Here is a 23,092-nt window from a genome sequence, read left to right as displayed (position 1 = left end):
TTTTTTGGCCGCAGGCATGTGGGATCTTAGCTCCCTGACCAGGGATCGAACCCACACCCCCTGCGCTGGAAGGCGAAGTCTTAACCACCGGACCGCCAGGGAAGTCCCTTCCATGTCTTTTATTATGAGAGAAATGTGTGCTATCGATGGGAATATTTGGAATGAGGTGATGAGCTGAAGCAAGTACCCGCTATCCTGCCGCCGCCGGAGCATCGCGGGAGCACGTTTCCTCCCAAACCCACTTCCGTGCGCTTTTGTGTGTGACGGACCGCGCTGAACAGAAAGCTGGCATCCTGCTTCCTTCCCGACGGCGTGGACATTTTCCACGCTCCACAGGTGACGTGAAGAGCATTTAAACATTGCACGTGCCACCAGGCTGCAGCCCGACCGCCTGGGCGCCCTGTGGCGACTTCGGGTAGACAGTTCCTGTCTGATGGGAGTCATCCCTTCGGCACCGTGTGTGGGGAGGTACAGGTGGAACTGGCGGGGGGGGGCACTTTTCCCAGGGGAGGTGCACCCGACACAGTTCCCGAGGGAAAACGAGGCAGTGGCCTTGGATCTGGGAAGGTGAGCACGGCTCCCCAGGGCCAGGCAGTCGGGAGGGCAGGCGTGGAGATGCAGGCTGGGATTCTGGGCCGAGCTGTCCCACCGACGACCTGGGCGGCAGTGCAGAGGCCAGGAGGTGAGGCCAGGCGTGGTCTGCTGCCAGCCGGTGCCCTGCGCGGCAGGAGATGGCCACCTCTGCTCCTCCGGGGCTGGGTCCTTCCCTCTTCCCTTCGAACCGAGGCTGGCCTGGCCCATCCGAGGTGGCAGAAGTGATGCCGCGTGACTCTCAAGGCTGGTCAGCAGTGAACTTGCAGAGGCCGGCCGCAGACAGCCTGACACAGGCGAGCACCTGGGGCCCCTTACAAGGGCAGACCCGGTTGACCCCTGAAGACCTCTCACTCTGTCCACACCAGCTGCTCTGGTGTCCACTGGCAGCATCTGGGCAGTTCTGGTCGTCACTCTGGGGGGTGCTGGCCTCCGGTGGGTGGGGCTGCTCTATGTCCTACAATGTGGGACAGCCCCACGGGGGAGCCGTCCCCCCAGTGTCAGCGGTGCTGGGCTGCGAAGCCAGCCACCCCGACCTTCGCACACGGACACCCCGGCAGGAAGTTACGGCAGTTTGGTCCAGGGCAGGCAGTGGGCACCGTGATAACTGGCCAGGGCGTCCTCACGTTGGGAGGCGGGCAACCCGGGTGTCCTGGCGGGTGGGGGAGGGATGGAGAGGACGAGGGCCACCTCCGCCCCGGGCTCTGCTTGGCCAACCCGCACGGGGTGTCCGCAAAAACCCAGGACGCTCCAGCTTTGTTCCAGACGCTGAAGCTCGGGATGTGTTGTCTTCTAACCAATTCCCAGACTTGACGACGTGAACCAACCCGGCCCGTCGGCTCGCGCCCTGCAGGTTGGGATGGCGGCGGGCTTGGTGGTCCTCAGCTCAGGGCCTTGCCACCCGCCTGTGGGCTCGCCTGAGCCCGGGGTCACCTTCCAGCCTCCCTCAGATGCTGGCGGAACCCCCTCCCGTGGCTGTAGCGCTGGGGTCGCTCTCTGCCCCCCTCGGCCGCCTACCCTCCTCCAGACACCCCCCATAGCCCAGGCCGGCGGTAGGGTATCTTGGTCACATCAGCTCCCTTGTCCTTGGCCCCCCGTGTGCTGGGGGACCTGGGGCCTGTGAGGCCCAGTGGTCAGTGACCTTGTAGCCGCCGAGCTGGGGCCGTGGTTACTTCCGCAAAACCCCCTCCCCGAGCACCCGGCGGCCTCTGAATAACAGGAGGTGTGTCTGGGGGTCAGGGCCCCCCTGGGGTCTCCTCCTGAGGGCAGCGGGTGAAGACCTGAAGGAAGGTCAAGGTCATGACCCTGTCCTGTTGGGGACTTTGGTTTCTCAGAAGGACACCCCGCTCTCTCTCCGTCCTCCATGAGGTGGGCGCTCCTCGCGGTGCCCCCCCAGGAACAGCAGGAGGCCGTCTCCGCTGACAGACCTCAGAGGCTCAGCTTTCCTGCTCAGGGGGCTCAGGCCTCGAGGTTTAACCCCCGAGTGACACCGCGGGTCCATGTGCAGGGGGGCAGGGGGGCCTGAGCCACACAGGGCACGGCCTGGGGAGCAGCTCCTGGCACCAAGGGGCGGGCAGGGGAGCCCGGGGGCGCAGGACTGGCTCTCGGAGCTCAGGAGAGACCCCAACCTGCCGGCCAGGGGAAAGGGCCGCGAGCAGGGGCCTTCAACCTCGGGCCCCTGACCAACAGCACAGCGAGCCTCGGGGGGGCGGGCCTGCCCGGTGGAGCGGCGACCAACCTGCTCCAGGCACTGCTCTCGCGCAATGCTCACGGCCTTTGCGGGCCCGAGGCACCAGCACCCTGGCCGGCCGGATAGGGCAGCAAGATGTCCCTGCAGGCTGGAGACAGAGCCCGGATCCCAGGGGAGGTGGCAGGTGGACAGGGGCTGGAGATACGGAGCGACCCCAGGACAGGCTTGTGGGCAGTGCCGGCCCCTCGCCCTTGTCGGTGGCACCCCAGGGGCTTCTCCCAGAAGGCGGAGCCACAGAAGCCAGAGCCCAGGCCCTGGACACTGCACGGGGGCGACTGTGCCACACCTGCACCTCCTCCCCGTCCCAGGAGAGCTCTGGAATCCAGGAGACCGCAGCCAGGAGCAGCCGGGCCACGCCCCCCTGGGGACCCAGCTGGCCCCTGGCCGGCATTTGCCGGCTCTGAGCTGCCCTCATCACAGGCATCGGTGCAATGGGGGGCGGGCCGCACCGCACGGATTGTCCCCAGGCCCCACGACACGGTCACGGAGGGCCAGGAGGCCGACCGCCTGGCGAGCAGACACTCCCCCGCCCGCGTCACACAGCCTGGCCTTCGCACTCACCAGACAGGTACGCAAAGCGCTTCTGCAGCTGGTCCTGGATGTCGGCAGCACAGAGCGGGCTGATGTCATGGTGCATGATTTCATCTGCGGGGAGAGCAGAGCAGACGGAAACACGCTGTCATTTGGAGGAAATGGCCTCCCGAGCTACGTCTGGGTCAGCCCCACCGCAGACACTCGAGGGTCCAGCGGTCACGGGCCTGGAGAAAGGGATTCCAGTTTCCAGTAGAGAAACCTTTGTTTCGCAGAGCACAGAAAGCTGTGCGCTGAGTGATTCATCAGTATTTAAAGCGTGGTGTGTGTCAGAAGCACAGAGAAAGGCGGAGGGAGTGGAGGAAGGGACAGGGAGGGACACGGGGGGACAGAGGGGGACACGGAGGGACAGAGGGGGACAGAGAAGGACCAGCGGGCAGAGGGGAGGTGGGGGGAGTGGGCCAGGACCGGAGCTGGAGGACTGACCCCGAGATGAGTGCTGGGGGAGCAGACACACTTTGGTCTGAGAGCACCTACTGACGTCCTGGGAGTGGCTGGGCCACCCTTGGGGTTCTCGCCTGCTGTCTATGCAACAACCCCCTGGTCAGAGTGGAAACCTGGCCATGGCAGTGGGTTCAGACATACATGCCTGGAGCCTCACCCCAGCCTGACACTGACCCTGAGCAGGGCGCTGAGCCCGGTACCGACAGCCACAAGTCCTAGATCAGGGCCCCGAGTGACCCAGCCACAGCCTGGAGGTGTTGACCAGAAACAAAAGGTTTAGCAAGACTCCTGGTGGAACCCAGACACGGCCAGGGTCTGGGTCCGTGCGGGGGCACCAGCAGGTGGCCACAGGGCCGGGCTGCTGGGGGGCCTTCGCGGACCTGTGTCTCTAGTTGCTGCCAGGTGGGTACCACGTGAGTGACGGCCCACGTCTCGTGTCTCCAGACCCGGGTGTCCTGGCGAGTCTGCAGCCTTCAGTGTTGACACAACTTCTCCACAGAGACTACAACTCACAAATGGCTTAAGAGTCAGCTCTCCTGCACCCAGAAGAAGACCCCGGCCCCCAGGGCCTGGAGATTCAGGTCACGGAGACAGTGGAACGCCCTCCGAGCAGATGAGCCTCCGTCCTGCAGACCAGTGAGCGTGGGCAGGTGGCACAATTAAACACACAGGCGGGTCCCCAGATCCCGGCTGTCATCGTGGAACTGCCGAGACCCACGGCTGGCTGCCCCGTGACTCTGCCTGGTGCTGACGAGGACGTGATGGGGGCCGTGTCCACTCATCCCGACACAGCCGCAGCCCGTTCAGGGTCAGGGACCGAATGACGGGTCACACTCAGAAAACTCAGAGGCCACGACTCTGCCGGTTCCACGGGCAGCTCGGGGCCATGCCACCTCCCCTGTGCAGGGAAACGTCTCACCAGTGGCTTTCTTTTGTGGGAGAAAAACAGGGCTGGAAACAAGTGCTAAAAGAAAACCTGAAATGTTTTTAATTCCAGACGAGGTGGTTTATGGCCGTCACACCTCATTTATTTAGAACACACGTCAGGTGCGATGGACGGGCAGCTGCACCGGAGGCTGGGAGGCCAGACTTTACGCTGCCCACACTGTCGAGCATGGACCCTGTTCTCCTCAAATCCGGCCTCTGCCCGCCGGGGACAAGCGCGTCATTGAGACGGACCCCCGGGGAAGTGGGGTCGCCCTCAAGCTTGGAAAGGAGACGCCCAGGGCTGCAGAAAACAGCACGGACGCTGCTAGCTGGCAAGTCCCCTGACCGGCGTGGACGCTGGGACGGGCAGTTCCTCAGGCCTCGCAGGACTGCCCTCAGCTCGCAGACCCCCCCGGACCACATCGAGACTCCGACGGGCATTTCTGCAGAGATTCTCAGACCTGGTTTCGAGCAGCTCCGAGTGGCAGGGCCTTCACGTGGCCCCTCCGACGAGCACACTTCCTCTTTCCTCAGCTCGCCGTGGACACCAGAGCTGTCTGCCCTCCGTGTCCAGCTCCCCCGGACGGCAGACGGCTCCCCACGTACTAGGGGCACAGCGGCTACCCCTGACCATCCCTGCCCTTTCTCACTGGCTGGACCACCGTCCATGTTAAGTTGCTTCCACAGAGGGACGCGCTCGGGGCCGCCGCCCCGACGTGCTTCGAGTTCCCCGACCAGCCGAGGTCCTGCCAGGCCCGGGGTCTCTGCACAGGCTGCCTCCTCTGTGATGCTTCTCCCATCCCTGTTTCCTGGTCCAATCCTACTCAAGATGTCTTACCGAGATGCCACCTCTTCGGGGCGTCTTTCTCTGCCTCCTAGCCTGGCGGGGGCCTCACAGCACCCTGCACCCCCGCGGAGGGCACCAGCCGGCCCACTCCCAGGGCAGGAGCCCAGAGAACTCGTGCTGAACGGACAGACGATGACTCCTCAGAGCTTCACGTGGAATCTGGCTAATCTGGCAAAGTTTGCTCCGACTTGCACACAGGCTGGTTCCAGGATTTCTGCCCGTGGCGGGCCCCGCGGGTGCAGACCCCTCACCACGGCAGCCGCGCCCCGAACCCACCACCCGTGAATCTTCTGGGGCAGAACTAACCTAATATTGTGCCTTAGATCAAATGACCCAGTTTAGGTTTGAAGGTCGGGCTACCGCCCCTCAGAGAGCTGAGAATAACCGAGCAGTTTCCGGCTGCCATCGAGGCACATGGTGCTTGTCACGCGCCCTCCGTGGACAGCAGGCGCTGCGGCGTCAGGCACGCACTGCTTCTTTCTCCCTCAAAGGCTGGGGCCTCGTCCACGATATTTCATCCTGCACTCGAGCGGCAGGTGGCGGCCGGTTGAGAAGGAAGTGGAGGTACCCGGCCTGGCCCATCTGAGGTCTGGGACGGGAAGTGGGGTCGCCCTGCCCGCCAGGTCAGGGTCAGGGTCAGGGTCAGGGGAGGCCCAGCTCCTGCACAGACCCGCTCTGTGTACACACAATGCCTCACAGATAACCACCCGACAACGACTTTCCTGTCGCCCAGACGTAAGCGGAGACTCCAGGCAATTACCCAGCACAGAGTCACTCTGAGACGGGAGGGGTGCAGTGGGGAGAGGACAGCGCTTCCCTTCCGACTCCTGCAGGGTGGGGGCCGGGGGCGGGGTCTGCAGGTTGACCTGGTCCCTCTGGCACCAGCTCTGGGAGCCCGTCTGGAAGTGTCGCTCTGTCCGGAGCACCGCAGGGGACAGAGGCCCGCTCCCTGTCAGAGGCCAGAGGGAATGACCCCTCGCTGAGCTCACGACATCTCAGCGGTGCGGGGACCCAGCTCAGTTCTACATGAGGACAAAGGGGAAGAAACATCGACCGCTGGAATCTCTGGCCACGAAGTGGTCCCCTGAGTCCTGGTCTGCGCAGCAATCGGAGAGTCCGGGGGAGGGGCACCACCCTTTTATCTTCACACCGTTTCATCTTAACACAATCAGACTCCAGCAGCAAACTTCCTTCCTCTGGCAAACTGACGCGCATATTTTCTTTCTTTTAGGACGAGGATTTCACAGTGCAGAGCAGGCTGCATCTGGCCCGCGCTGCCCATGGGGAGGGCCTCCGAGCGGCACCATGCATGCCAGCGCTGCTCGGGCCGAGAACACGTGCAGGGTTGGGGCTCGAGAGACGCAGGGCGCGTGGACCCTGAAGATCCATGTCCCGGTGGCGAGGGTCTGGGTCAAGGAAGCCCGCGGCGCGTGCAGAAGCCTGGCGTTCGTGTTCGAGGCTGGTCCCCGCCTTGCTGAAGGGGGGACAGGAGCCTGAGAAGGGCTCCGACGGAGGGGTCGGCAGCTGGCAAGAGGCCCTGGGCCGCAAAGTCCACTAAGTCCGTCACAAGCTAATTCTCTTCCTTGTTTATATCTGGCTGCACATCCACACCCGAGGCTTTTGTTTATTTTCTGTCAAAATACACCCGTGATGCCCTTTCAAAGTCCGAAGTGGAGAGTCCGTGGGGTGGCCTCACCATCCCGCGTGGGTGGGATTCCTAGTCTACCGAGACCCCACCCAGGAAGCCCCAAACCAGAGCAGAGCGTGTGCGGAGGGATGGCCGCAAAGAGGCGACTCCAAGCTGGGGGACGAGGATGCCTGGGGCTCCAGACAGGCAGGGACCCATCAGCTCCCCAAGTCCCTGGTCGGGCGGGAGAGGCATCTCCATGGCAACCTGTAGTCCACGGGACGGCTCTGGGATTCAGCCCTTCGGGTGTTGGAGATCTACCCTCACTTGGGCTGAATCCTCTCTCACAGGCCATCCTGGGTATTTTTAACAAGTCACTCGTTACTGGATTAGGCACAAACATTTCACGTCACGTACGATGCGTCGTTAACTCAGTTCATCCCTGTTCTCCCCGATTTCCTGATCTCAGGACGTGAATCCTTATGTATTTTAAAATAAAAGGCCCCACGTGAGAAGATGCTTAACCAAACTCGTGCTCAGGGAAGCCCCATCCTCAGCAGAGGGGTTGGCTCCCAGGCACCCCCGGCGGAGCTCAGGGAACCAGCCAGGGCCCAGCTGGCGCCGTAGGAGCTCTTCCGCGTGGGCGCCAGGGACAAACCCTGAGCAGAGCCACGGGAGGCCCTGGGGGACCACAGCGGGCACCAGCTGTGCAGACGAGGCCCCGCGGCCTCCTGCCATCCAGGCTGCAGACCTGCATCTTCCGAGGCCACGGCCCACTCGGCGTCGTGTCTGCAGCTCAGGCTGCATGGGAATGACCCCTGGGGCCTCGGCGAGGCTCTCGTAGAACCCTCATCCCGCCCTGCCCCGCCGGCCATGGCCTTTTCGATGGATCTCAGACGAGTGCGGGCTTCTCAAGGCCACCCGCCCGCGAGGCTGGCGCTGATCAGACCCTCCTTCCGTGCGCTGGACAGCCAATCAGAGGCCAGGGCTCCCCGGACGCGTCTCCATCTGCCCCTTCACCGACACCCGTTCTGTGAAGGTTCTGGACGTCAGAAGAGACCACCTGGGCAGCAGCTTCAGCCAGGTGGGCCCTGGGGCGCACGCTCCACACCCACGCCAGGGGCCCCGGATACGAAGCTTGCACGCACGTTTCACAGCCTGGCTCGTGGATATTCACGCCACACGCTGGGCGGTTTCAGAGCTACAAACAACTTCTTAAAAAACAGCTTTTGGAACCCTGTCCCGTAGGGTGTCAACTACATCACCTCCGCCACGTCCCGGGCGACGCAGGGCATGGCAGACACCTGGCTTAGACGTTGCACCGCCTGCCGATGGCAGACGGCTGAGCCCTAGCGGGCCTCAGAATCCTCTCTAACACAGGCTCCAGGCAGCTCGCCAAGCACGCGGAGACCTGCCCCGACCCGCATCAGTGACCTGCATCAGCGCATAAGCGACCCTCACACCCACTGGCCCTCACGCCAGCACGGAGCATTTTCCCAGGGGCTCCACTCACAGTGGGGGGCTCCAGACCTTCACTTCTCTGCACCTTTGTCAGAGCCCCTCCCCAGTCGGGGAGAGAAGGGCTCCGCAGTCAGACAAACTGCGTTGGCAGGTGGATCTTAACCGCTGCGCCCCCAGGGAAGCCCCCAAGGAGAATTCTGGCCCGAGATCTTCTAAGGTCTGAAGCTGTGGGCGGAGCGGAGAATGACCTTGCCCTCGGTGAACGGGCACACGCGCACCTGCATCCACCTGTGAGCAAGGACGGTCCGCTGTCCCCGAGGCTCACACAGAGCTGCTCTGGCCCCTGGGCACCTTCTGGTCCAGAGGCTGTGTTCTATTTTGCAGGATCACCACCCGTTATGTGCAGGGTCCCTGGTCTCCTGGGCGGTGGACCGGTATTCCACAGGCAGGCGGGAGCTGTGTGACCTTGGGCGTGTTACCGAACCTCTCTGAACGGGTCTCTTTGTCTGTAAATCGGGATAATTGCGGCGTCTAGCTCTGGGGAGGCAGTGCACACGTGCAGCATGGCGTCTGGCATGCGGTGGGTGGTTAACTGCTGCTAGTGTGCGACCTGGCACCTGGCGCACTGCACCTCGGGGAGGTCGGGCCAGGAAAGGGCCGCACCCACCCCTCGGCCTCTCCCGTTTCTTCTGGCTCTGCTGCCCCGCCTAGGACCCCCCACGCGGCCTGACCGTCCTGCGTCTCAGCTCAGCTGCGGCCACCCCAGCGCCTGATCCCAGAGCGCCGGCACCCCCGCTGCGTGCGCCTCACCTGTCTCCAGAGCAGGCCGCCCGCCCCCAGGGCTCCCGAGACGACCCGAGTCCCCGTCTCTGCCGCCCGACCCACAGACACCCGGGTCGCGGAGCTGGGGTCCGGCCGCGTGCTCGGACGGCCGGGTTCACCCTGGGTTCAGCGTGGGCGCCGGGCTGGGGCCTGGGATGTGCGCTTGGACCAAGGGGCCTTGGGCCCCGTAGAGGCCCCGGAAGGGGCCCCCTTGCCATGGGCGAGGGCCTCCTTTGCATCCACACCGTGGAGCTCCAAGCGGGGTCGGGCTGCCCCCGCGAGGCCTCCCTAGAGAAGGGCCCTGATGAACTAGAATCAGACCTACAGGACGGGGGTGGGGGGGGGGTGGAAGCCCAGCAGGAGGCCTCGTGGCCACATCGCAGGCAGGTTAATTTACTACACGTCACTCTGCGCAGCGACTCTTGAGTGCCCAGAGCGGGCTGGAGGGATGAGGGTGGTTCACACACCCAGCAGGGAGCCAGGCGGCAGGCGGGCCAGGTGAGAGGTCGGGGAGGACTAGGGCAGCCGGGGGCCTGGGCTGCAGCCTCTGAGCTCGGGCATCGGGTGTGGGCTGGCAGGGAACGGAATCTCCGTGGACCTTTTATTACCAACAACGCTCATCCTAGTGACCCCCGTCCCCGCGCAGCACCGGGCAAACCCTGCCAGGGTCCAGCTCCCGAGCCTGGCCGGCCCACCAGGCAGGTCGTCACACACGATGGCCCAAGGTTACGACGACGCAGTGGGCAGAACTGCTGACACCCACCGGCTCCCCATGGCTCCTGGGAGCCCCCAGAGCCCGGCCAAGCTGGAAAGGGGCGGGGGATCTGCAGGCCGGGCCCACAAAGCAGCCCCGGGGCCAGACAGTGGGCGTCCCTCTCCTGGGCCTCACGGCTCCTCCCCCGGCCGAAAGTCCACCCCCGCCCAGGGCCTGAGGGTCAGTCCTTTCCAAACCTTCCTCCTCCTGGGCGTCCTGGGCCCAAGAGCACCTGCCTGATGAGTTAATGTTGCCACTTAAACATGCACCCAGTGGCCCACGTCCCCGCGAAAGAGCGGGTCTGAGAGCAGAACAGCAGTCCCCGCCAGGCAGGCCCCCCGCTTCCGTCTGAGCTGTGCTGGAAGTCCCTCGGGCTCCTGCCTGCTCCAAAAGCAGCGACTCTCAGCGCCCAGTTAGGTGGAACCTGCCCTCGTGCTGTTTGCGTCTCATCCCGGCTGGGCGGGGCCTCCACAGGGATCAGGGACACGGTCCAGATGGGATTCCAGGCCCTGGAGATGACCGGGAGGGGGGCTGCGGCTGGGGTCACTCTGGCCCGGCCTCCCCGCAGGACGCACCAAGCAGAGGCCGCAGGAGGTGCCTCGAGGGCCTGTGGAGGACGTGACGCCTTCCCGGGGGGCCGACGGCCAGCAGCTCACACACCCTTCAAGCCACCCCCCACCACGCCCTCTTTGCACGTGAGCACTTCGGGGTTCAGTGAAAGCCAGCAGGTCCGAGCAGTGCGCCGGCAGCAGGGCCTCACCCTCACTCGGCTTTGGGTCGAGTCTCCCGCCACGCTGGGCCCCCGGCAGCTTGTCGGACACGTCTCACGAACACACCACAGATACACACACGTGTGAGCCCACTGCTGCTCGGAAAGGAAGGAGATGTGCGACAGCTCTTTTCTAAAACAACCACGTGTCAACAGTAAAAAGCAGCAAGTCCGTAAAGCGCAGGGATGTCCACCTCCTTCCGCCCCTCCTGGCTCCGAAGGCAGAAGGCGGGGCTGCGAGCAGAACCCCGGGGACCTGTCCATATCTGCCTCGAAAAGCACCTCACAGAGCGGGCCCGACACCCACACCGCGCTCCTGCAAGGGCCCCAGAAGCTCCCCAAGCCCTCCCCTCGATGGTGGACACGCTCATCCCACTTCCTAAGTGTCCGCAGCTCGACAAATCTGAGACCAAACAAGGAACTGCATTAACCTTCTCAAGACACACCCCTCCCCCACAGAAAACAGAATCAACGATGCACAGGGCAGAGGAGGCTGGGGCCTTGGGCGACAGGGACGGGGGCGCATGTCACCCTGAGCCTCACCCAGGCGGTCCCTGCTGACGGGGTCCCTGATCGCCAGATGGGACAGCTCAGAGCAGAGTGGGGCTTGGGCCCTCCACGGACGCTGCCCCACCGGAGCTTGACTGCGGAGCCCCGGACACACACAGGAGACAGGGGAGAGACACAGAGGTAGAGAGACAGAGACAGAGAGTGAGAAAGACACAGAGAGACAGAGGGACTGCGGGGGAGAGGCAGAGACAGTGACACACACAGACACAGCGAGACAGACGAGACAGACCAAGTGAGAGAGACAGAGACAGAGAGAGGAAGGGGTGGAGAAGGGGTGACGGAGAGGGAGCTGGGGGAGGGGGTGGAGAGGGAGCTGGGGGAGGGGGTGGAGAAGGGGTGACGGAGAGGGAGCTGGGGGAGGGGGTGGAGGAGGGGTGACGGAGAGGGAGCTGGGGGTGGGCAGCGGCGGGTCGTGCACACCTGGCGACCTCCCTGGTTTCAGAAGGGACAGAATGGGAGACCCTGGCCCTGGTCTGGGAGCGTGGCTCAGCCCTGCTGTCCTGCTCTGTGGGCTCCACTGCCCTGGACACGGTGACGGAGCTGTGGCCTCGCCACGTGACTCTCATCCATTCCATCTGCCCAGGGCCCAGCTGCCGGCTCGGCCGGTGCCAACTGCTCCCCCCGGCCCCCATCCTGTGCAGCCGGAGCAGAAGTGAGGAAGGAGGTGCAGCGACCTGTCCGCAAACACCAGGCGCTCATAAAAGTCAGCATCCGGTTACAGAGCCAGGTACGGGCCACCTGGGAGTGTTCCCCAGCAACACCAAGGAAGAGGTCCCAGCACATGTGCCAACAGCTCTGGGAAACTGGACCAACGCGTCCTTCTGTAGGAAACCAGTGGATGGTTTCCAGAGACTGGGGGAGAAGCCCTCCGCCCCTCAGGCACCCCAAATTGCCTCAGGACATTCACTCAAGAGCCCGTTTATCTTAAAAATAAAGCACGTGTTAGAAAAACACCTAGAATTTTTGAGGGAACGTGATAAGAATCAGAGCAGGAGTGTAGCTTGGAAACAAAGGGGCGGCTTTGATGACCACGCAGGTCCACGCAGGAGGGAAGACTACCGCATTCGGTAGGGAACGCACCGCCCACTGGCGAGCCTCTAAGCTCTAAGCCCCAGGAAGCGTTCCTTTCAGGATCCCAGCCTTGTCACCTTGCTGCCACCTCAGGCGTGAATCACACGCTCTCACCCTGTGTACCAGCTTGTGTTCCGACCTGGCCACCCAGGCGGTCACCGTCCTGAGCCTTGTCCATCAGGAAACTCACTGATTCCCTCGTCTCACCTTCGGGTCACCTCGTTATAAAACCGGAAACTTCATGCACTGAAGGCTAGGGTGCGGCTGATTCATTAAAATTTACAAAAGACTATTTAACGCACTGTTGGTCAATCCTTAGCAGGAGCACCCACCGCAAAATGAACTCACGACAAACCACTTCCAAGCGAGCACCCTCGTCCCTAGAAACGAGCCCAGGAGACTGGGCGCCCTCCCGGGCCCAGCTCTTTGTTCTCGGTCACCACGGGTGTGACCCTCCCCCAGCCAGGCAGGTACAGGAGCGCGAGCTGCAGACCGCCCCGCGGTGCTCCCCCCGCCGGTCCAGCCCCGGTCCCGCTGCGTGGAGAGCCCCCACCGGCACCCCCCAGCATCGGCAGGGCTCCCGCAGCCGGAACAAAGGAGCTTCCAGGCGGAGCGGCGACTGTGGCCCGGTACCCGGCAGGCGCTGCCCGAGGATGAGAATGAGGATGCGGGGGAGGGACGCGCGGCACGCCCACCCGGGAGGCTGCCTTCCGCGCCCGCCACCCGGCCCGGACCCCGCGGACAAGTCCCGAGTCCGGCGTGGGCGCCGCGCACACCCCCGGCGCCCCGCCCCGGCGCGCACGGTCCCCACGGCGCCCACCGGCGCGCACCTGTGCGGGTCTTCAGCAGCAGCCACAGCGCGGACAGGTCCCGCGACAGCAGCGAGAGGAGGCTTAAGGTCATGCTGTCGCCCGCCGGCAGCGTCAGGAGGTGGCGACCGGCCGCCCGGAACGCCCGTGCGGGGCGCACAAAGGGACGTGGTCGGGCTCCATGCTCGCGCCGCCCGCCGGAGCGCGAGGACCCGGGCTCTCCCCGGGGCCTCGGGTTTGCCGTCCCCGAGCCCGGGGCCTGCGGTCGGCTCCCTTGCTCTGCCCGCCGCCGGTTAACCGTGCGGCCAGGCGGCGGCAGGGCTCGCACAGCGCCGGCTCCCTCCCCGTCGCCCGTCCAGACCCTCCCTGCGGGGGGCCCCCCCGCGCTCAGTGGCTCCCTAAGCCGGGCGGGCGGGAGGCAGGACGGCCGGGGTTGGGGGCGCAGGACCCGGCCAGGACCTCCCAGGGGCGAACCCCCAGGTCCTCGGCAGCCAGACCTCAGAACACCGCCTCCAGGGGCTGGGGCACGGGGCGGGGGCGGGGGGGAATGGGGTGGCTGAGAACAAGGAAAATGGGACGGGGTGGGGGGGCAGCCGCCGCAGGGCGAGGGGGGCCCCCGGGGGAGCTCGTTAAAATGCAGAGTTTGGTTCTGCAGGTGGCGCTCCCGGGGGAGGGGGAGGCCAGGCCGCCCCCCAAGGACCAGATCTCCAGCAGGAAGGACCCGAGGGGCTGAGCCCAGCCTGGAGCCGACCCACCTGGAGAGGACGGCCCTCGGGCTGGACCAGGACTGCCTGTGGCTGTGCATCCACGGGCAGCGAGGGCTCCGTCCTCTCCATCGTGGGAATGAGGCAGATGTGAGCTCCCCCAGCCTGGGCCCCGGGCCGCTCACCCCAGGGGAGGCTGTGGAGTCCAGCTGCTCTCGCCACTGGGGGCCCCGTCCGCGCTCCCGTCGTGTGTCGCGTGGCCCCGGGCCTGACCTGGCCCTTGCTGGGTGGCCCCCGAGCCCCCCTGAACACCTTGAACACCCTGAACACCTTGAACACCCTGAACACCCTGAACACCTTGAACACCCTGAACACCCTGAACACTGTGAACACCTTGAACACCGTGAACACCTTGAACACCTTGAACACCGTGAACACCCTGAACACCGTGAACACCTTGAACACCGTGAACACCTTGAACACCTTGAACACCGTGAACACCGTGAACACCTTGAACACCCTGAACACCCTGAACACCCTGAACAGCTTGAACACCTTGAACACCCTGAACACCGTGAACACCTTGAACACCGTGAACACCGTGAACACCTTGAACACCTTGAACACCTTGAACACCCTGAACACCCTGAACACCTTGAACACCGTGAACAGCGCCTCCCACCGGCGCTGGTACAGGAGTCCCGCGAGCACAGCTCTCACACCCTCCGCCCAGGGGCTGGGACCACGGACGTTGCTGCAGATCCGGGTGCAGCTCCCAGCGGGTGGGCAAGGCCCTCTGTGGCCGGGCCGGCCCAGCTCCTCCCTGGGCAGCCCTCGCCCACGTCCCCCGACACGCGGCCTGCGGCTCACACCTCAGGCGGGTCCTTGCCCAGAGCACGGCCTCCAGAAGCACGCTCAGGGTGGCTGGCCTCTGACCGCTCGGAGACGCGGAGACCACAACGGCCCCCTCCTGCCCCAGGGACACCTCGGGCATCCAGCATGGTGGTGGACACCTGCCGAGTGAGCGACTGACAGCCTGAGGGGTGACCGTGCTGAGAAAGGAGTCTTCAGGCCCGACATGCTCTTACCAGGAGGTCGTGGCGCACGCCCGGGGTATGTCCAGCCTCGCCTGCTCCCACTGTCCTCTCTTCCCGACCGACCGAGTCAAGGTCGAAGGCCCGACCTCCAGGCCACTGTCTCAGGCAGGTCGCCACGCTCCTCCGCCAGCTGCCGGGCCACGAGCTCCGGGTTCACAGGCTCAGCTGCGGGCGCCCTGCTCCAGCCCCAACGTTTCCGCTCCAGGCTGTGCCTGAACGTGAGACGCGTGCCCGGCCCACTGCTGGGTTGCGTGGCCTCCGAGGAGAGGGCCGAGGCCCACAGGTCTGGGGGGGGGTCCTAACGCGCGCCCTGTGCTTGTGCAGAACCAGCAGGCACCGCGCTTCAGCGTGCACAAGACAACACGCGCCCTCCTTTAAAACCGGTCCGCTCCGGATCCCCGACTCGGAGACACGTGATCTGTTCATCCAGGAAACGTGCGGCCTCGGCCGTTGAGGCGTGGGGTCGGGTGGGAGGGGTCAGAGGAGGCCGGGGGCTGCTCTTCCCCCAGGGGCCATGGTCAGGGGAGCATCAGGGCAAACTGCACACGGTTAATCAGCTCCTGGTCTCTCTACCCCGAAGACCAGAGAGCCGAGAGGCACCGGCACCACTGACACGTCGGCACACCGCCAGCCCGGTTCCCGCATCCACGGCGCTCGGGTGCCCGTGTCTGCGCCTCAGCTCGTGTCTGCCGCCGCCCCCCAGGGCCGAGCCCCCTGCTACACCTCCGGCAGCCCAGGGCAGGTGCATGACGAAAGGAACAGCTCTTCGGCGGGAGAGGAGTGAAGAGGAGGCCGCTCCCTCTGCAGTCACCTCCCCCCACTGGCTCTCCGCAGCCCCAGAGGCCCTCGGGGTGGCGCCCGGGCCACAGGTCCATGCTCGCATGGCTCTCCTCGGCCTCGGGCCTCCGCGTCAGTCCCTGTGTGCCCACCCACTCCCCACGTGGCCCTTGACCACAGGCTCCACCACAGACCTGGAAGCCACCGGGGTTTTCCTCTCGCTGTGCTGGCGGCTCTAGGACCATCGCTTCGGCCCCTGGTTTTCACGTCCACCCGATGCTGTGCTCTCAAGAGTAGGCCGTGCACGGAGTGAGGAAGGGTGTGCGGGCCAGCTGGGGCCAAAGGGCACGCAGACATTTCTCGCAGTCTCTGGGGATGGCTCAGTAGCTGATGCCCCGCAGAGCCTCAAGGACAGGCCCTGGGCCAGGGATGACGAGTCACACTGGGGGACAGCTGAGCCGGAGCCCAGAGTCACACACGGATGCCACTGACATTCGGCTCTCGGGCTGGCGGGTGTGTCCAGCTGGGGGTGGGGGGGTTCGTGACCTCAGCCCCGATGGGCTGACACTGGTTACTTCTGCAGAGTTGGCTGCGTCCGAGGCCCGTGAGCTCACTCAGGACCTGGCTCCAGGGCCGGCCGCTGGGCCAGGAGGGTGTTTGCTTAAGATGTCAACGCTCTCCCAGGTGCAGGGTTCGGTGAGTTTGCGGATATTCAAACCTCTTCAACCTACAAAGAAGGCAATTTTATGCGGCTCTGCCCAGCAGTACAGGCGGGCGACCAGCGCAAGATGGGGAAAGAACCAGCGGGCAGGAGAGGGTGCAGAGAATCCGGGGAAGGAGGCCTGACGGTCGGACAGGAACCGGAGGCCAGAGGCTGCCGACCACGGGCCCCAGGCGGACGCCCTGAGAGAAAGGCAGCGGGCAGGGGCAGGGCCTCTGTTCCCCGAAGAAACCCACTGCGAAGGGCGGTCCAGCTTCCCCCGTGACCCTCCAGGGGCTCCCTTAGCCGGAAGGACACGCAGGCACGGAATTCAGCGTGAACAGGGCATATGTGAGCGAACGCAGCGTCTGGCTCACGCGCACATGTTTAGCACACGGTATAGGCGGCGTCATGCTCTGAGCACACAGGGTGCACCCCGGCTGCACCCCGGCCTCCCGCCTAGCTGGTCCTGTAGATAGTTACAGACACTTGGTATTAATTCTTCCTTGCCCAGGGATGCAAGACAAGCTAACCAAGCCGCCACCCTCTCCAGCCACGACCCGCTGCTGATAATGTGGGAGGGACCATCCCTCACTCACAGGCGCGCCCTTGTTTGCCGAGGCCACCCTTGCCACCTGGTCCTGTTTCATCGTCATGGCAACCTGTGAGGCAGGTGTCCCTGATCAGCAAAGCCTCAGGCAGCAGGGAAACTGGACACAGCGCTCCTCAGTCCTCTCCAGGCCTAGTTGGCCCCTGTCCCCCTCCCTGTCCCCCTCTCGTGTCCTCACTGTCCTTCTAAGGCCCTGTGATCCTTGCAGCCCGGGTCCTTCCCACCCCCAGCTGCTGCCCCTTAGCTTAAGGTGCTCCCAGCGCTTCGCCCCGTTTCTCGTCTCCTGCAGCCCCGCCCACCCAGCTCTCCTAAGCTGAACGCGTCACCCCGCCCCCAAGGTCACCCGCGGTCACAGGATAAGCAGCAGCTTTCCTGGAGCGACGGGCAGGCCTCGCGGCCGGCCATCCGCGCCCCCCGGCTCCCGCACGAGCTCCCGCCGTGGCCGCAGCGGTGAGAACCGAGGAAGGAGTGCGGGACCCGCAAGGAGGGTGGGCGGCCACCGGGCAGAGGGCTCGCAGGCAGCTCGTCCCCAGGCAACCTCTCGGCTCCCGCAAGCACCGTGGTCCGCGCATCCAGCTAGCGAGTCTGCAGCCGGCGCCCTCCAGTCTTAAACCGGAGCTAACCGCCCCCACCTGGCCCCCGGCCCCACGTCCTGCCTCAGGGTCTGTCGGGGGTCTAGCCCTGGCCCCAGGCTCCAGGCATGCAGCTCCTTCGCCCCACCCCCATTCCTTTACCCGCCCCTGAGGCCTTCCAGTGATTCTGGTTTTGTTTGGCGGCTGGACTAGTCTCCTGGGAAGGCGGGTGGAGCCTGCCCACCCTCCACGTCCACGTGCTCCGGACCCTCGGAAGGGCTGTCTCTTCATCCTCAACCCAGGATGACTTACGGCCTCCCGGCCCCGGGTTCACAGCGAGCCTGAGGAAGGGGGCGTGGGCTCGCGGTCCAGCGGCAGCCTCGCGGAAGGCCGCCACGAGGCCCTGCTCGGAGTCTCCCGGGAGCGCGCTTGCCGCCGCCACTGGAACCACTCGGCCGACGGCCACCCCCCCCCCCCCCCCCCGTGCCCTGGGCCTCCCCCGCGGCCACAGCCTCCAGGCCAGGCGCCTTGCGGGCTCTGAGCACGCGCACCTCCGACCCGCGCTCCTTGCCATGGGGGGACCGCGGCTGGCGGGGACGTGCACCGGGATGCGGCTCTGTCCGTCTGACCTTTGCCTGTAGGGTTCAAGTGCCAAGGGCACCGGGGGCTCTGACCACGTTTCGTGGGCGGCCTGAGATGGGACACGTGAAATCAGGGCCGAGCGTATCCCCGCGGCATCAGAGACGATCCATCCGCACCCAGCCCGGCTGCGGCAGAGGCAGGCCGCTGCTCTGCCTCTCTGGCTTCCCTTCCATCTGACTACAACCCGATTCCGGTGCCCAGTCACCCTCCGGGACAGCATACACCCGGACGCGCGTCCCACAGGGCCCCAGCCGGGCCTCCGCACCCGCCCCAGCTCTACGCCGCCCCTCCCTCTGCTCACCACTCGATTCTGTGTCTTACTGCGTGTCTGCGTCCCGTGTGCTGGCATGTATGCTTTCCTTTCCCAATCACAGCGGGGGTGAGCCCTGACGTTTTAGGGCTGCCCACAGCGGGACCAGAGAGGGCTGCGGGACGTGCTCAGTCCTTACTTTTATTCTGCACAGTGACGTGCGTGGGGGTTATGCTGGGCGTGCCCTAAAGTCTCTCGGTGACTACGGGAACCGAGGACTGAAAGACGGACAGAGGTGAGGCCAGCGGAAGCCAGTGACACCTAACCACTCGGGTGGAAGGCGGCACGAGGGGCTCAGGACCCCCTCCCGCGGGCCGCAGAGCAGACATGCCGCCCGCAGGGCTGTGAGCCTGGCTGGGCGGCCCCCGCCCACCTCCATGAGCTAAACAGGAAGACTCTCCTGCCCTGTTGGAAGCAAGACACAAGAGCTGCAGATACTATCGCCTGCCTTCCGGGCGGGGCCGGGATGAGTGTTCATCTGCACCCATCACTCCCCACCCTCCGGGGCAGCGGGAACAATGTGCCATTTGTTCTGCACAAGCTGCGACCTGGACAGACGGACCGGGAGGGGGCCAGGCCCCGCCTGCTAGATCAACGACTTCTGTCACAAACCCAGTAACTGCGGGGTGGCTGAGAGGAGCAGACGCAGGGCAGAGAGCAAACACAGCTGGGCCTGAGGCTAATACAATGTCACTGCGTGAGGGCGAGGCTCGGTCCGTCCACTGGACACCCGTGGGTCCAGGACACCCATGGCTCCGGGACACCCTGGGGGCTCAGCCAGTGGACGGCAGGTGTCCAGGGCTCGGAGGGACGCCTGACTTACTGGGCCCTTCCTGCCCCCAGAGGAAAGGCAGCAGCGTTCTGCCCGCCACTGGAAAGCACAAAGGGGCTTTTGTTGTGGGATTTAGGACGTAGAGAGGTGACACGGGCTTTTCTGGGCTGGACCACGGTGGTCTCGGGAATTCTGGGTCCTAAATCTGACCTCCGAGCTGGTCTCAGTTTCCTTAAGGGAGAGGTCGGGACAAGGTGACCCACCCTCCGGGGCTCACAATCCCCTCCGTTCACAGGGTGGCAGGACCCTGGCCACGGGGCACAGAGGAGGGCGGCCCTCACCCGGGATGTGGGGCGCAGACCAGCCTGCGCCAGTGCTGCGTGTGCCTTAGGGCTGAAGGAGTTCCGAGCGGGCGGCAGCTCAGGTCCCAGGCAGGAGGCTTGCGGACGGGAGCCCAGAAGTGAAGACAGCAGGTGGGCGGTGCTGCCGGGCGGGGTGCTTAGGAGAACCGAGGGGGCACCAGATGGGGACGCCCACGGGCCCACCGGATCCACATCTGGGGAAGGTGGTCCCGAGAGTGGGGACAACGGATGGAGGAGACAGATGCGGCGACGGTAAGATCCCTCAGGAGGGGCAGATGTCATGACGCGTTTAAAGCTGTTTCCAAAACAAGCTTCCCGTCGCAGGTGACAAATGCCGTCGGGTTGGCGCACAGCTCTGCCGCCACGCGGGGCAGCGGGAGGGCCTCGGTCCCAGGGTGGCCACCGTGGGCACTTTAGAAAACTCTGTTTTTATTTTTAGAACCTACCTCAAGAAACAAGAAAAATCTCAACTAAACAATCTAACTTTACACATAAAGCAATTAGAGAAAGAAGAACAAAACAACCCTGAGGTTAGCAGAAGGAAAGCAATCATAAAGATCAGATCAGAAATACATGAAAAAGACATGAAGGAAACAATAGCAAAGATCAATAAAACCAAAAGCTGGTTCTTTGAGAAGATAAACAAAACTGATAAACCATTAGCCAGACTCATCAAGAAAAAAAGGGAGAAGACTCAAATCAATAGAATTAGAAATGAAAAAGGAGAAGTTACAACTGACACTGCAGAAATACAAAGGATCATGAGAGATTACTACAAGTAGCTATATGCCAACAAAATGGACAGCCTGGAAGAAATGGACAAATTCTTAGAAAGGTATAACTTTCCAAGACTGAACCAGGAAGAAATAGAAAATATGAACAGATGAATCACAAGCACTGAAATTGAAACTGTGATTAAAAATCTTCGACAAACAAAAGCCCAAGACCAGATGGCTTCACAGGTGAATTCTATCAAACATTTAGAGAAGAGCTAACACCCATCCTTCTCAAACTCTTCCAAAAAACTGCAGAGGAAGGAACACTCCCAAACTCCTTCTATGAGGCCACCATCACCCTGAAACCAAAACAGACAAAGATACTACAAAAAAAGAAAACTACAGGCCAATACCACTGATGAACATAGATGCAAAAATCCTCAACAAAATACTAGCAACAGAATCCAACAGCACATTAAAAGGATCATACACCATGATCAAGTGGGATTTATCCCAGGGATGCAAGGATTCTTCAGTATATGCTAATCAATCAATGGGATACACCATATCAACAAACTGAAGGAGAAGAACCATATGATCGTCTCAATAGATGCAGAAAAAGCTTTCAACGAAATTCAACATCCATTTATGATTAAAAAACCCTCCAGAAAGTAGGCATAGAGGGAACTTACCTCAACATAATAAAGGCCATATATGACAAACCCACAGCCAACATCGTTTTCAATGGTGAAAAACTGAAACCATTTCCTCTAAGATCAGGAACAAGACAAGGTTTTCCACTCTCACCACTATTATTCAACATAGTTTTGGAAGTTTTAGCCACAGCAATCAGAAAAGAAAAAGAAATGAATCCAAATCGGAAAAGAAGAAGTAAAGCTGTCACTGTTTGCAGATGACGTGATACTACGTGCAGAGAATCCTAAAGATGCTACCAGAAGACTACTAGAGCGAATCAATGAATCTGATAAAGTTGCAGGATACAAAATTAATGCACAGAAATCTCTGGCATTCCTATACACTGACGATGAAAAATCTGAAACAGAAATTAAGAAAACACTCCCCTTTACCATTGCAACAAAAAGAATAAAATACCTAGGAATAAACCTACCTAAGGAAACAAAAGACCTGTATGCAGAAAACTGTAAGACATTGATGAAAGAAATTAAAGATGATACAAACAGATGGAGAGATAGACCATGTTCTTGGATTGGAAGAATCAACATTGTGAAAATGACTATACTACCCAAAGCAATCTACAGATTCAATACAATCCCTATCAAACCACCAATGGCATTTTTCACAGAACTGGAACAAAAAATTTCACAATTTGTATGGAAACACAAAAGACCCCGAATAGCCTAAGCAATCTTGAGAAAGAAAAACAGAGCTGGAGGAAGCAGGCTCCTGGACTTCAGACTATACTACAAAGCTACAGTAATCAAGACAGTATGGTACTGTCACAAAAACAGAAATATAGATCAACGGAACTGGATGGAAGGCCCAGAGATAAACCCATGCACATATGGTCACCTTATCTTTGATAAAGGAGGCAGGAATGTACAGTGGAGAAAGGACAGCCTCTTCAATAAGTGGTGCTGGGAAAACAGGACAGCTACATGTAAAAGAATGAAATTAGAATACTTCCTAACACCATACACAAAAGTAAACTCAAAATGGATTGAAGACCTAAATATAAGGCCAGACACTATAAAACTCTTAGAGGAAAACATAGGCAGAACACTCTACGAAATAAATCACAGCAAGATCCTTTTTGACCCACCTCCTAGAGAAATGGAAATAAAAAACAAATGGGACCTAATGAAACTTAAAAGCTTTTGCACAGCAAAGGAAACCAAAAACGAGACCGAAAGACAACCCTCAGAATGGGAGAAAATATTTGCAAATGAAGCAACTGACAAAATACTAATCTCCAAAATATACAAGCAGCTCATGCAGCTCAATATCAAAAAAACAAACAACCCAATCCAAAAATGGGCAGAAGACCTAAATAGACATTCCTCCAAAGAAGACATACAGATGGCCAAGAAGCACATGAAAAGCTGCTCAACATCACTAATCATTAGAGAAATGCAAATCAAAACTACAATGAGGTATCACCTCACACCAGTTAGAATGGGCATCATCAGAAAATCTACAAACAACAAATGCTGGAGAGGGTGTGGAGAAATGGGAACCCTCTTGCACTGTTGGTGGGAATGTAAATCGATACAGTCACTATGGAGAACAGTATGGAGGTTCCTTAAAAAACTAAAACTAGGGCTTCCCTGGTGGCGCAGTGGTTGAGAGTCTGCCTGCCGATGCAGGGGACACGGGTTCGTGCCCCGGTCCGGGAAGATCCCACATGCCGCGGAGCGGCTGGGCCCGTGAGCCATGGCCGCTGAGCCTGCGCGTCCGGAGCCTGTGCTCCGCAACGGGAGAGGCCCCAACAGTGAGAGGCCCGCGTATTGCAAAAAAAAAAACAAAAAACAAAAAACTAAAACTAGAATTACCATATGACCCAGCAATCCCACTAGTGGGCATATACCCAGAGAAACCATAATTCAAAAAGAGTCATGTACCAAAATGTTCACTGCAGTTCTATTTACAATAGCCAGGACATGGAAGCAACCTAAGTGTCCATCAACAGATGAATGAATAAAGAAGGTGTGACACATATATACAATGGAATATTACTCAGCCATAAAAAGAATGAAATTGAGTTATTTGTAGTGAGGTGGATGGACCTAGAGTCTGTCATACAGAGTGAAGTAAGTCA

At 61.5% G+C, this 23,092-nt stretch overlaps 1 protein-coding gene across 6 annotated transcripts in view; it reads right to left on the bottom strand.

Annotated features, from left to right (window-relative positions):
- Window positions 1–23,092, bottom strand: part of MCF2L (MCF.2 cell line derived transforming sequence like) — a 76,014-nt gene that overhangs the window by 45,771 nt on the left and 7,151 nt on the right. For 5 of the 6 annotated variants that reach the window (XM_060129434.1, XM_060129429.1, XM_060129431.1 and 2 more), the window contains exon 2: window positions 2,903–2,986. In XM_060129434.1, coding sequence (XP_059985417.1) covers window positions 2,903–2,986 — 84 coding nt within the window. Of the gene's footprint in view, window positions 1–187; window positions 1,842–2,902; window positions 2,987–23,092 lie in introns of those variants that run through there. The other variant, XM_060129430.1, reaches the window with a different exon arrangement.

This window comes from Lagenorhynchus albirostris, chromosome 18 (assembly GCF_949774975.1).
Source record: "Lagenorhynchus albirostris chromosome 18, mLagAlb1.1, whole genome shotgun sequence".
In the NCBI taxonomy this organism is placed as follows: Eukaryota; Metazoa; Chordata; class Mammalia; order Artiodactyla; family Delphinidae; genus Lagenorhynchus; species Lagenorhynchus albirostris.
This window is presented reverse-complemented; position numbering and strand designations above follow the sequence as displayed.